At 32.2% G+C, this 14,592-nt stretch overlaps 1 protein-coding gene across 6 annotated transcripts in view; it reads left to right on the plus strand.

Moving 5' to 3' along the window:
- The window catches only part of LOC124430188 (diacylglycerol lipase-alpha), a 31,215-nt gene that overhangs the window by 2,115 nt on the left and 14,508 nt on the right, over positions 1-14,592 (plus strand). For 3 of the 6 annotated variants that reach the window (XM_046976414.1, XM_046976415.1, XM_046976411.1), the window contains exon 2: positions 529-1,019. In XM_046976414.1, coding sequence (XP_046832370.1) covers positions 925-1,019 — 95 coding nt within the window. In that variant the 5' untranslated portion in view covers positions 529-924. Of the gene's footprint in view, positions 1-528; positions 1,020-2,947; positions 3,359-14,372; positions 14,446-14,592 lie in introns of those variants that run through there. The other 3 variants (XM_046976416.1, XM_046976412.1, XM_046976413.1) reach the window with 3 other exon arrangements.

A 14,592-nucleotide genomic window follows, 5' to 3' on the forward strand; every position in this document is an offset into this window, starting at 1 on the left:
CCCTTCTATATGTTAATATAATCATTCGAATATTAACGGAATCGATAATTAAATTTCATATAAATTTGAGTTGCAAGATATTGATAGATCTATTACATAAGATGTAATTCGATCTTTTCTAAATTTGGTTCGTAGATTAAAAAAAAAGAAAAGATAAACCACGATGGCGCTGTTCCATTTATCATACAACGATCAGTGGAACGTGCCAGTCCCGATAAGTGGATAATCCTTGTAATAGGATTTTACTTCTTCTTTTCATCGCTGATAAATCTCGAGGGTTAGTTATTTCGATGAAATATTTCGCGAATCCACAGGTTCAAAAGTTCATATTCGTAGTAGCATTTATGTTATCAGTTGGAATAGTATCGTGTAAAATATATATATATATATATATATATATATATATATATATATATATTTGAAGGATAAGTTTTGAAGAGAATAAAAGAAAAATATAAAAGAGTTATATAGAATAGTGTCTATTTGTCGCGATGCATCATCCTCTTTATGTTTTCACCTACGTTTTAGCTTCAAATTGCAATTTCGTGAAAGGTGTTTCGTGTTTCTTGTGGAACGACAAAGAATGGACGAGAAAGTCGTCGGTAGAAGGAATCGTCGTGCCGCTCGTTATGTTCTTGGTGGTGCGCGACGGCGTGCTCGTCGACGAAATCATCGACGAAGTCATCGACGAAGAGGCTCCTCGGAGCTTGAATTACTCGAGAACAAGCTGTCCTCTTCTTTCTCAACCTCAGTATCTCGCCTTATACTCTTCTTCGCTGGTTCTTCGAGGAAACGCCGAAGGAAGGAGGACGAAGAATTATACTCATCGTTATCCTTGAAGTTCGTCGGCCATTTAGGAGCCCTTCTATGAGGAGGGTCCGTGTATTTGAATGGAAACCGAAGTGAGTGAAAAGAGAAGACGATATGCCTGGCATCGTGGTATTCCGACGACGCTGGAGCGTCGGCAGCGACGATCTCGTTGTACCTGGTGCCTTCCTCTTCATTTTGCATCTCATATGGTAAGTTATAGAATATTCATTTTAAATTTGATTCATCGATTAAATCTATATTCACTAACTCTCTCCTATATTCTTCCCTTTACAATAATTTCTATGAATTTTAATTAAAAGCATTCAAGGATTCATTATTTTTTCAAGGATTTCATTTTTCATAGAATGAATGTGTCCACGTAACATATGTATGTTTGATTTATAATGAACGATGTCAATTTACGCTCACAAGAAATTCGAAATTTAAAAGGAATTTGTTCGGATTTGGCCAGAAAATGTTATCGAACGAACTAACCAAAATATATAGGAGCTTTTTTTTTTTTTTTTTTTGACATGGAATATTAAACTCAACCAGTCCACTTTTTACCCGCGCAAAACGTCAATTCATACTGGCTTCTCACTTTGTTTTCATATACTACGTAGGACAGCATCGAAAACTTTTCAAGTACGTTTACGATCTGAGGGAGAAGGTAACGCTAAATTGCTAGAGGCAAAGATACCTAAGTTGCTTCTTGACCTAGTATGTTTCCCATCTACATTGTTTAAACCAACCTTGAATCTCATAGTTGTGGCAATTCAACTACCGTCTTGCATTTCGTAGGAATTAACTTTCTTTCTCTCTCTTTATATATATATATATCTCTCTCAGAATCCATCGAACTTCCATGTAAAATCGATTCGACATTCGTAATTGTTAGCTAAGATCTATTTGAAAACGAAAATGCATGATTTTCGTTTTCATTTATTCTTGTATTTAATTTTAACTGTTGGAGCGAATCGTACAGATAACTGTTCAGTACATAAAAAGATTAATTTAATTGAAAAATGATAAGCAATGACTAACGATAATTCATTCTATCTACTATTCATTGCAAAAACTGTTACAATTTACAAAGTTATAATCTACATTAAAAGAATTTATTATCTTAAAATGCACTTGATAAACATTTTGAAGGTTGTTCTATTTTTCTTATAATCTAAAATTATTGATAATCTCACTTAAAAAGTTTTATAAAAAAAAAAAAAGAAAGAATTTATTTCATTATATAAAAGAGATATAAGATATTATATTATATCTTCAGTTTCCGTGTGATATCAGACTCGTGTGTCCCTGAAAACGTTGTTAACGATCCGTAGACAGAAAATCTCCACGTTTTGGATAATCGGTAATTCACATACGTACGAATTCGACGAGGATAGGCTCGGCGGATCGTAACAAAGAACGCGAAATACAATGAGCGAATGGCAGGAAATTGGCGAGAGTCCATTCCATTTTCGTAGAGCGAGTAATCGGCTGTTTCTCGATATACGATAGTACGTACAGTATCATACGGTTCTGCACGAGTCCTTCCTTTGCACCAGTTGACAGCACCGTAAATTAAAACTCGTTCTGGCGAGCATCGTCGATATCTCGACACTCTTAACGAATCCTTTCTCTTTCTATCTCTTTTTCATCCTATAATTTTTCCCATTTTCTCAGCTCGTACAACTGTCTGGTAGATCGTTGAATTTTTTGTTTTCTACGTTCTCCACGTACATATATATTGTTACTCAGGTTCTTTCATTACGATCGTTAACGATACAAAACGAATCTCATATCAAACGATTCTAGTCTCGAGACAATAGATAAAGAACGTTCCTGGTTCAGATGGTGATTGTGATTTGACGATTCACAATTCACAATTCGCAACTGTAAACTGCAACTGCGAACGCGCAATTGCAACTGCAAACTGTAATTCGCAATTCACAAATTGCAAATTACAAATGACAAATCAAAATCGCCATCTGGATGATCGATTTCGAATTTCCCGGCATTTAACCATTACTGTTTTGTCGATCTCACTTGGTACACACTTCGGAATGGTGGCGTTCAACGAGGCACAACTTCCGGCTCGAGGGAAGTCTTGGAACATTGTTACGAACAGCACTACGTATTTGAAATTATCTCCACGTGGGAGCTCTCGACCTTTTCTTCCTCTCTCTCTCTCTCTCTTCCTCTCTCCTCAAGTTGTTATCGTATCAATGGACCATCGGTTGTGCCGTGAAACTCATTATTTCGCAAGAATTTGTATTCTCGTCGCGTCGCGTTGCTTGACCAGTCACGTGTTTCTCTCCTTTTTTTCCTGGTCAAGTAGACGGATCATCAATTGAACAGAAATTATTATAATTATTATAATAGTGATGTCATCATTTAATATTCTTAGTTTCTGAAAATTGAGCAGCGGCTGGCTTAATAGAAGCTTCAGGATCATAATGCCTGGTTTTATTGCATTTGGTAGACGTTGGAAATTCGGCAGCGATGATTTGTTCATACCATTTTTCATTCTTCTATCTATTCACTCGGTTCAGTAAGTATGATTCGTTCTTGTTTATGTTTCTTAACTAGAGTGTCCATTCATTAGGTTCCAATGTATGATAAATGATTAACATAGGCATCATCGTGAAATTACTCAGATATTTTATTAACTTTTAATAATCTTTGCAGTTACGATTTTTCTATCTGATTTGATAAATGTAGAATATAATTGAAAGTTTGCGTCTTGTCCACTGACCTGTCATAAATTTGCGTTCGTATCTTATTGATTAACTCGTTGGGTTAACTCTTTGAAGATCTCTATATGGAATGTGATGGACTTTGAGGTACTTTGTGTACAAGATCTGACTCTAACTATTAGACAGAGTAATCCCTTCTAATTTAGCGGAAAATCTACTAAATTAATAACGATAATGTCGGCTTATTGAAATTCAAACTCCGACGCTATTTTAGACACGGAGCACGAATCCTAAGCTTTCCTGTTGTCATTTAATTTCATACGTATAGAACGATACTGTAGAGATTCTAAACAGAGCATAAAAAAAGATATCAAATTATGTACAAAAAAAATCTTTATCTTATTTCATTACATATGTTAAACTTAAAAATGTAAATATTTATATTTACATAAATATCAAAGAAATGTATATCAATGATGTCAAATTTAACAATAGAAAAGAACATTTCAAACGTTGCGCTTTAAAAACCATTTTTAAAAGCAATTTGTCATTTTTATGTCGAGTAATAAACTAACGTTACGAATGAATTCCCCCATGAAAGTTCGTACGAATTATTTGATTTAATTATTTTCAACGATTCCGGGAGTATTCCAAATTTCGCTAAAGAATTCGATTACATTTTTTGTTCAAAGAGTTAATTTTTAAAAGCTTCGAAGCATCAAAACTAAATCAAATTTATGACGTTCATATGAATTTCTATCCGTGCCATTAATTTCTCTTTCCAAAGTAGTTTGTTTTCTCGTATATATATGTATGTATGTTGGATTTCATTTAAAACAGTAGTTCGAGTCTATATCAGTGTTCTCAATCTACATATACATGTATAGCTTAGTATTATATAAACGATCTGATAGTAATATATAGTCACGTGTGTTTTTAACGGAAAACCTTTTTAACGTGATAATGTGAAAAAATAATGCATCGAGTATCACGAAAAGAGCTCTAGTAGGAGGGTTACCCCTTTTACGTGCTCAGCAGCAATGTATTGAGCTTTGTGCAGGGAGTGCAAGGAGTCTTTACGAAAGAAAACGAAGAAGAAAAAAAAAAAGAAACAAAGAAGAGAAAAAGAATTTTAAGTTTAGCACCTTGCTTTTGGAAATCGAAGAAAGGTAGCCGCGAACGTGCCTCTCGAGGATCAATACGTCATGTGCGGCGGGTGTCGCCGCTTGCTGAATGGTTTCTATACCCCCGCTAGTCATGCTCCCCATGAATCATTTAAGGGCTTTCCAATATACTATACATATATTTCACACCGACATTTTGTTTTGCACTATATTATATATACGCTCGTTGCATATACTTCTGATCTTATGCGACTGGAATCAAAAATTATCGTAATTGTGAATATTACAAAACATGTTTTCACGTGTAAATAATATTTCTTGTTATATCGTTTGCTTTTTTGTTTTTTACGAAGGAATACTTTTACGTTTGGAATAATAAATAATATCACGTTCGTATAAAATTTCGACTAACGTATTTCCGGATATGTCTGTTTCGTAATCTGAATGAAAAGCACATTACACGTGCTTTGAATTTATTTGCGAATTAAAATAGGATCACGTCCTTTCATTGTTAAAATACTCGAATCATTTTCATTCTCATATTTCATCTGCAACGTACGTCTTTTTCTCTCCTCTCCCTCCCATCCCCTCCTCTCCCTTTCTCTTTCTCTTCCCCTTTCCGACAGAGACTGCCTTCAGTTTCTAGGAACATTCGCGACGACATGAATGTGCAATTAGAGTAACCATGGCAAAGTCGAGAATGTGCATTTGTAATTAACTTTGATCGTATGTGTTAACGTTTACATTGGAGAATTTTATTTCTTTTGGTTTGTACATATGTACGTAACACGGATTTGAAATAAAAGTTACTTAGCGCGCTTCTATGCTTATCTCTTACTTTTATTTTTGCTTTTAAAAATGACTTCAATGATAACAAAGTTTCTGACCTATTTGTATAGTTTAATACCTATACCTAAAAAAATGTAACATTTCGAAACGTTCTTCTAGTTAAAAGAAGGATGACGAATTGATAAAAATGATCTGAATCCTTGAGAATTTTATTAGTTATTTTTATAATTCTTAGTCTATTAGAACTTAGGAAGTTGTACGAGTAAAGCACGGAGAATCATTATTTACTATCTCGAGATCTTCACTCTAAAATGAGGACGCAAATTACTTCTCATTATATAATTTGTCATTTTCCTCTTTTTATTTAATACTTAATACCATAAATTTTCCGTGCTGGAATCGATATCGAGTACGATACATTTTATATCACAGTGCTAATTTTAGAATGCACTTTTTTGTTAAGAAAAGTAACTATTACAAAGTAGTATGATTTTTATCGAGCTAACTATCGCGTAAGGACATTGCCTTGTCGTATTTTCGTAGAAAGGATATAGAATGTATGAAAAAGGGTTCGTGCAAGACGTAGAATGTTTTCAGTTGCCACGCTTGTTGTGACAATCGGTGAATGTTCGTTGCCACTCAACCGACAGGCCTGACACGTAACTCTGCTCTGCTGAAAATAGAAATCTACAAATTCTTCTCTTTCAGTTAGGCTTATCTGCTCTTCGTTTCGTAATAGTGAAATGATAGAAAATAAAATCAAAGAAATAAAGAAATTGTAACGTGAACTTATCGTGCTCATAATTTTTTCATTCTTTATACAGTTAAATTTAAAAAAATTTTCTGTAACGTGCTGCTAAACTTACAAACGAATTGTATACTCATCTCCGATCATCAATCTATTTTTATGTATCACGTTTGAAAGTGAACTTACGTCAATGATACATTTTTACTTTTTCCTTCGTTCGAAAATTGATTAGAATGTAGAAATTGTTTCCGCTCGTGGTTTCCCTCCTTTTATGATATAAAAAACGAATGCTTTAATATAGTAGATCAGAAAGTTCCATAAGAAAATTTCATCGTAGCGACTTGTATAAGAGCGTTCCAATCTAGTAAGGAAATCACTATCGTTATTATCGATCGTTGTAAATTCAAGAGGTCGGAGGTTGCCTAGTTCCTTTAATCAAGCGAACCTTTAATTCAATGTGGAACCCTATCGTGACAGAGCAGATGCGAAATAAAGACGGTTCCGTAAAATCAATCTTGGCAGAGCTCTCGAAAGTGTCGATTGCATATTTGCATTGGCATAGAATCCTTTTGATCAAACATTTGAATAATAATATTACGAAGGGAATAGGAAAAGAAATAAAAGAAGTAAAAAAATAAATAAATAAATAAATAAAAATGCGTAAAGCAGTCCGTTGAAAGTTGTGGTAGTAAAAGTTGCATAAAAAATTAGTATACTATACTATATGTGTGCACAGAAGGAGAGGGTGTAAATCGTCTCCAAGAACCAATGCAAATCCACCCACATGACCCTTCGACAGTCCCTTACTCGGACGAAATTCGCCATCGAACTTCCCCCTTTTGTTTTGCGACTCATTCATAGGCGGGGGTAAGCTTGGGGGTTCGCCACGTAGGTTTTGGGGTGCTGGCACCCTACCGTGCTAAATCGTTCTTTGTCTTTTTCCTCTTTCTCTTTTCTATGACGAGAACAACGATGAACGACGAAAGTACCAACGGGAATATATCGCGTTCTCGAATCGTTCGACGTTCGATAGAGAGCTGACCCTTCTTTCTTCTTGTAGCAACTTTCAAAGTAGCTTTTCGATATGGAAACTATTTTCCATGTTATTACTTTTTTTTTAACGGTACTTCTTCACGAAAAAATTTCAATGTATAGCTATACAGAGTATTAAGAAATACTTACAAAGACTAGGTATATAAATATATAAATATTTAATTATATATATATATATATATATATATATATATATACTTTACGATAGAATATCAATCAATTGTTATACGAGAAATAACTAACACTAAGTAGAACGATTTCTTGTAAACACACATGAATATTTTACTTGATTTAATAGTTTTCTACTTTTTATTATAATTATTTTATTATTATTATTACTGTTATTATTAACACGATGTCGTGAGAATTCTATAGAAGAGTAGGTAAACGATAAATATATATCTTTATCACGAAATAACGTAATCTCCGAACGATTCTCTGGTTGCCATTCTCGACCTACAGTTTTATGTTATTCGATGCTCAACGATATCGACGGTCTTATTAACTCTTTTATTCGAATAAATGGTCTATAGACACGCAGGAAAATCACGCGATGTTCTTATACTGTTGGATTTTCTCTTAGAGAATGTCTTACTATTGAATTTTATGGTATTATCGTATATTGATTTGTAGAATTGTATATTGGTCCATTGTCTGTTTCTTATCCAAGTCTTCTTCGATCTTCGACTTACTTCTATTTCAAGTAGTTCGAGTAAGCAGAACCATTCGAGCAAATTGGAACGATGGAAGAACGATCGTTATTGTTCTATTCAAGAAAACGTCGGCAATTAATCGCTTTACATAGTAAATATAGATATAAAACGTTGACAGTATACTTGATTTATGATTCTTCGTTTCTTCATACCGATCGTTAATGACGAAATAAGTTCTCTAGCTTAATAATAACGAGCGTCGTAAAATAAAACATTTAAGTACATTTAATATGCATCCACTTTGCATTCATCGTTTAATCATAAGCAAAATGTTCTTCAAGTAGAACAAACTTTTGTGTCCTAACTCGTAACTTAATTGAAGTTTCGCCCAACAGCATGTACGCGATAAATTGCAACGGCACGCGTTTGGCTTGCACTTTCCACTGACATATACAAGGGACTGATATCATGTGCTAGCTATTCTGTGGTTTCATATTATCTACCTCGATATAAGTAATTTTCTATGTACTATTGCAGTTGGTGTGTAATCAACAAACCTCAAACTAATTAATGACTCAAATCATCAGCTTTGATAGAGATGCAATTTGTTCCTAATGTGTCTTCCTTCGTTTGAAAAGTTCTTCTTTACGTTTTTAGTTAATTACCATCAGGATATCAGAAAGAGGCTATATAAGAATAATTAAATAAAATAATTATTTTAAGATTTTCAATCCGTTCCTGTAAAAAATTATTTTATAATGTTATCTAATATGTCTATCTGTTTAAGAAGAAATATTTCCTTAAACATATTCAAGTATGAAGTTAATTGTACTTGCATTATATGATTTAAATTTAGATTGATCGCAATAATGACTGAATAATCACCACGTGATATTCACGGACTATGATGTCATTCTAATCAATCACGTTTAATAAACATTCTTTCGACCCGATCGAAGTCGATTGAAGGTGCATCAATCTCGTCTTTATCCTGACCTATCTGTGAGAAAGAGCGTGGGTTCTTTATTGAATATCTTATTAAAAATTCCAATACAGCTATCTCGATTTAATTAACATCATTTTGACATATAATTTGTACATCCTAGATATATACAAAGTATATGCTGCTTAGAATAACTACTTTTAGATTTATACTAGATATTAATATATTGGTGTATTATTAAATTCCATATTTATATATTACTATTTAATTATAAATTTAACATTAAACTTTAAATTAAAAAATGCAATTTATTTTTCAATAATTATAAATTTACTATGGAATTAACATACTTCCAATCATTTTCAATAATTTATAATAATATGCATTATTGATAAATTTAAAATTGTTGATTTAAAAGTTAAATAAGATAATTGAAAAAATGAGATAAAAATAAATCCATGTTTTTTTAAATATCTCAATTTTTAGGTTAAAGTCAATCGAACATTTTATCTTTCTCGTCTTAAATTAATCGTGAAAATAAATTAATCTTCAAACTAGAATTCTTAATAGTACTATTAGGATTAAAAACAATATAATTAATATAATAAATTGTTAACATATGTTATTGAAAAAACTTTAAAAAATAAAATTTACTTACTGGAGTCATTGTTAATCCCTTGCACGATGAGCATCCTAACCACAAAATAATAAAAAATGATTCATTAACACAAACATAATTCTAATTTGGTGATTCTTCTTTCATTGTAGCTGAAAAAGGAAAAAAAGAACACAAAATTATTAGTATTATTGTTATAATAAAACATTATTTAAATTATTAAGAAAAATGAAAATTTAAGAAAATTGAATAACGATAAAATTGATCATTAATAGCTTTATATATATATATATAGATATATATATCTTGTAAATATATGGAAATCATTTCGTTATTTATACATGTCTATTAACATTTATTAATGTCTAATAATATATAATATGAAGTATTTACGTTTGATTTTAATTTCATTTCGTTATTTTATTAAAATATCGGTTCGATAATAATCGGATATTTTCGGAAATGTTCGGTTCACTTGAAGAAGAAGACGATGAAGCAACGAATGTGACGTGAAATAATAATGTTGGAAAAAAGAAGACTTCGATCTATATATTTGGATACGACTGACCTATAAAAATTCTGAGAAGAATTATTGTCATAGTGATCTATATAATTTCTTGAAAAATACTTGTTTTTAATGTCAAGGTAGTAGGCAATAAAAATGAAATTTTCTCATTCGCGTTGCTTGTACACAGACATCAAACACGCGCATATTGCAACACAAGCACACGAATATCTGGAATTGAGCTCGGCAATCGTAAGAATTCATAGAAATTTGATATGTTTTGCTTCTCCAAGCATGATCTTATATATATATATAAATTCTTAGAAGTGAGACTTATTATTTCCATATAGGTTAAAGAACGTAATATATCTTTTTATTTCCAAAAAGATGTATAAAAGCATCTTCCCGTTAAAAATGGACAATATTCTTCCTGTTAACTCGTAAGTTTTTATTTCGAATAATTAACAACATTTATATATGTACATAACCTCATTTTAAAGATTTCATACGAAATTTTAATATATTTTTTTTAGATTCGTATAACAGTGTATCAAAAAATTATTCGTTTGTTTTTCTACTTATATAGATTGTAAACAATTAATAACTATATTCTACCGTGATATCAAAGGTAAAGTGTATAACATTTTATTAAATTTAATTCAGCTAATTTGTTATTACAGTTAAATATATAGCACATAGATATGTATATCCAACAGAGAAAGAGAGAGAGAGAGAGAGAGAGAGAGAGAGAGAAATATATAAATTATGTGAAAATAGATATCGTGTACCATTTCGAAATTATGATTAGACATGTCGTACTAAATTAAAGTAATAATTTAATTGGAATTCGATAATGCAAATTCATTTTCACAAAGAAGAAAACATTATCGATATATATCTTCTGGGATCATTTCCATGGCTCATTCTTTTTTTTTTTGCCGTTAGATATTCAATACATCAATTCACCATCGCACGGAGTAATCGAATTAGGATCGAGTTGGTAGAAAATTTAAACCAAACGGACGCGATATCGTTATATGGCTGCACCCAGGGGGCAACTGTTCGAGTCAATGACACTCGTTTAGGTTAAATTTAGAATATATTTATTTTATTTCTTAAATAATCAATGTTTCTTAATATAAAATAATCTTTTTTTTTTACACTAACTTCTATTGAATCTAAAACGATTGAGCTGAATTTCTTTGATGAATTTTGTTATTTACGAAACTGGTCAAAGAACTAAAGCGTATCGATGTTTTAAAACAAGAGCGAATTTATACATTATTCATATAAAAGTCTATTTGAAGCGTAAAACTTTTCAAATCTAGTCTGTATGTGTATATATATATATATATATATATATATATATGTGTGTATATGTATGTATATATATGTATTTAACTCTCTCAACGATCCTCTAAGTGAAATATTTTGTGAGAGTTGAAATTAAATGGAAGCAACTGAACGTTATATTTATTCGACGCTTTTTTTCAATTGGTTAAAATCTGATAATATAGTCGTTTGATTAAAAAGTTTTACGCTCTTTTTAATCTGGAATATTTCCTTCTTTCTTTTTTGTCTGCTAGTAATAAACAACAATCATTTAGAATTTTATATACATATAATAATATAAGATTAATCGACAATAGGAGGTAATGAACTGTAGCTGTTATTTATCGAGAGCTTCGCAGGATTGTAAGGTACATGTCGTTGTTAGGAAAAAAAGTAGATAGTTTTTCCATTATCTTTGAATACGTAATAGTAGAATAAAAGAGAAAGATAAGGAGAAACCATTATCATTTATCTCGAGATTGAAAAAAACAACTTTTCTTCTCTTTGATTTTCGCTTCTTATCTGTGAGGATACTTTCACCTATATAGGATAAGAAAATCGTTGACTTTGGATATCCTTTTGATAGAAGAAAACGGCTGCAACAATAAAAGATATGTAGACATTTTCCAAGCGATCAATCGGAACGATTCAAATCTTCCCTTTCTCTTTCTTTTTCTTTTTCTTCTTTTTTTTTGTCAGAAAAAAATTTCACATACATTTTTGTACATGGGATTTTTTCGTTTCTCTTTTCATCAACGATTCGTCAAAGAAATGCATGTGCTGCTTGATTATGTAGTAGACGAACTCGCTTAAAACGCATACATATATACACTGATATACGTACACGCATTCATATAGATAAAGATATTCTTTTTTTCATTCGCGATATACTACCATGCAATATATTCCCGTTCTTCAAGGCAGACAACTTCAAATGATACCCGATGTACGAGAAGTAGGAAATGTACAAGCGACAAAAGAGTAACTTTCATCTAGTGCTTTTCAAAAGCTCACGCGTACAAGCTTTTTATTATTTTTTTTAACCCTTGTTCTTCTTCTTCGTCTTCGTCAGCTTGTCTCTCTTTCATTGTTTTTTTTTTTTCCTCTATTCCGTAAGTTTTAACATTTCGAGCTTCGAGAACGGGACGTCTGTTATAAAGTAAAATATAAATATCGAAGCTTTTCTCTCTACTATTACATACGTGAGAGATTGCATTACGGATAACGTAAGAAACGGAAGTAACGTCAATTGACCCACTTTTGATATGATCGGAAATACAGGATTGTCCTTCTCGTCTTTATCTTGTCTTCTCGTTTTATTCTCGTAGATTAAGCAGACACATTGGCAACTCCCGTTTCTTTATTTATTTCTTTCTCTCGAAAAAGAATAAAATCCTTATCTTCTTTTTTTTCCAATCCTCTTTGTGATTTATGCTTAGAATTACGCGTCCTTTGATTTCAAGTAACGTGACAATGAATTATCGTGTTGCTATTTCTCATTCTATAAATGCATAGTCATTTTCAGTTGATACGATAATTTAAATTCGTAGTAAAGTTTAGAACTTGTTAACCGAAGTTTCGTTAAACAAGTTGGTATGTCCTTCTTCGTATTATTTTCCTCGTGGTATTTAAAATTAGAAATTTAAACGAAAAGTCGGCAGTAATTGTCACGTTGTATACAGAAAAATATTATCGTGAACAAAATTGCTTTTACGTTTACACACTCTGAAACGAACGATTCTGTTTTATATTTTAATGCCATTAAAGGTATTACAATTAGCAATTTCATGAATAACGTGAAATGAAAGAGCTTATGGCGACAAAAAACTGAATAAATGTGAAAGAGTAATGTCTCCTGGCTTGGCAATATTTTTGAGATGAACGTGTTTGTGATACAAACAAGCTGGTCGTTGGTAGGAAGAATACGAAATAAATGCACTCGTTTCTAAAGCACGCAAACAAAGAGAGAAACGTGCTATACGGTCGATATGGTGGAAACTGCAGAAAAGCTGCTGGAAGGTAAATCGATACAACGAACCACGCAGCATCCAAGACTTCGTCGGCCCTTCGTCTCTAGTTCTTAACCATCTTCTCTTTCTCTCTCTCTCTCTCTATTTTTCTCTTTGTCTTTGCCTCTGCCTCTGCCTCTTCTCTGTATACTTCTCTCTCACTCTCATGGGGCTTCTTCTAGCGATGGGAATGGAGTGGTACTTGTTCTACAAACTTTGTCACGATGGAGCTCGTTAGAGCCGTTTCTCGGCGTCTCACCATGATCACGAACAATTCTTGTAAAACGAAGAAATTAAATGATTTTCACGAATTAATTAACACTTTCTTTAACGACAATTACTGAACGTGCTTACCGATTAATCTCTAATTTCATTGCTCTCTTTTTTTCTTTTTAATTTGGTTCATGTAACCACAATATTTTACTTTACATTAAATAATATATATATATATATATATGAATTTATATTCCATTTACACAAAGCTCCATTCAAAAGCAATTCACTCCATTCTGTCTCTCATCATTTATGTGTTGGTACAAGGCGACCTCGTTATAGCGGCAAATGATCGTGGTAATGCGATTAACTGGCAGCATCGAAGGGCACATCGCCGCAACTCGCTGTCGAAAATCACTGATCTGATCTCTGAAGGTCATTTCCGGTTGATCTAACGACTTGAAAGCTTTCAAGTGCATCTAGAATGCATCACGTTGCAAATGGATTAACCTGTAACTATAATTGGTCGTATCGAATATTAATGAACTCGAAGTTTTTTCCTTCTCCTTTTCATTCTATTTTTTTTTTTTTTCTACATTTCATTGAACTTTTAGAAAAGTTCAATTTTAGGCTTCGAACGATACAAAGTTTGAAAGTAGATCATATTTCTTTAAAGATTCATATATAAATACATCGGATTGGATTTAGACAAAAAGCAAAGTCAGAACGCATTGCAACGATCCCCTTTTTATCTTCCCCTTACCGTCCTTTCTTTTTCTTCCTCATCTTTCACGCAGCTCTCTTTTCATTCCTTTTTGCCCTTTACGTATGTACTTGTCTCTCGTACCTTCTCCGTTATAAACGTGTTCCTTGCTCTTTTTCAGTTTCGCATGGCCCTAAGCAAGAATCCCTAAGTCTGAATCCACGTGTTATTCTTACTCCATTGTGATATCGAAAGTGAGAGAAAATTCAAGAGATACGTAACTTTATTTTTATATATCGAAAGTTTCTTTTTTCTTTTTTTTTTTTCGAGTTAGACGAATTTCTAAGACGTTTTATTGATTTTTTTTCGCACAGAAATTACTTAGTTATTTTTTTACTTCG

The sequence above is a fragment of the Vespa crabro genome, chromosome 17 (assembly GCF_910589235.1).
Source record: "Vespa crabro chromosome 17, iyVesCrab1.2, whole genome shotgun sequence".
Taxonomy (NCBI): domain Eukaryota; kingdom Metazoa; phylum Arthropoda; class Insecta; order Hymenoptera; family Vespidae; genus Vespa; species Vespa crabro.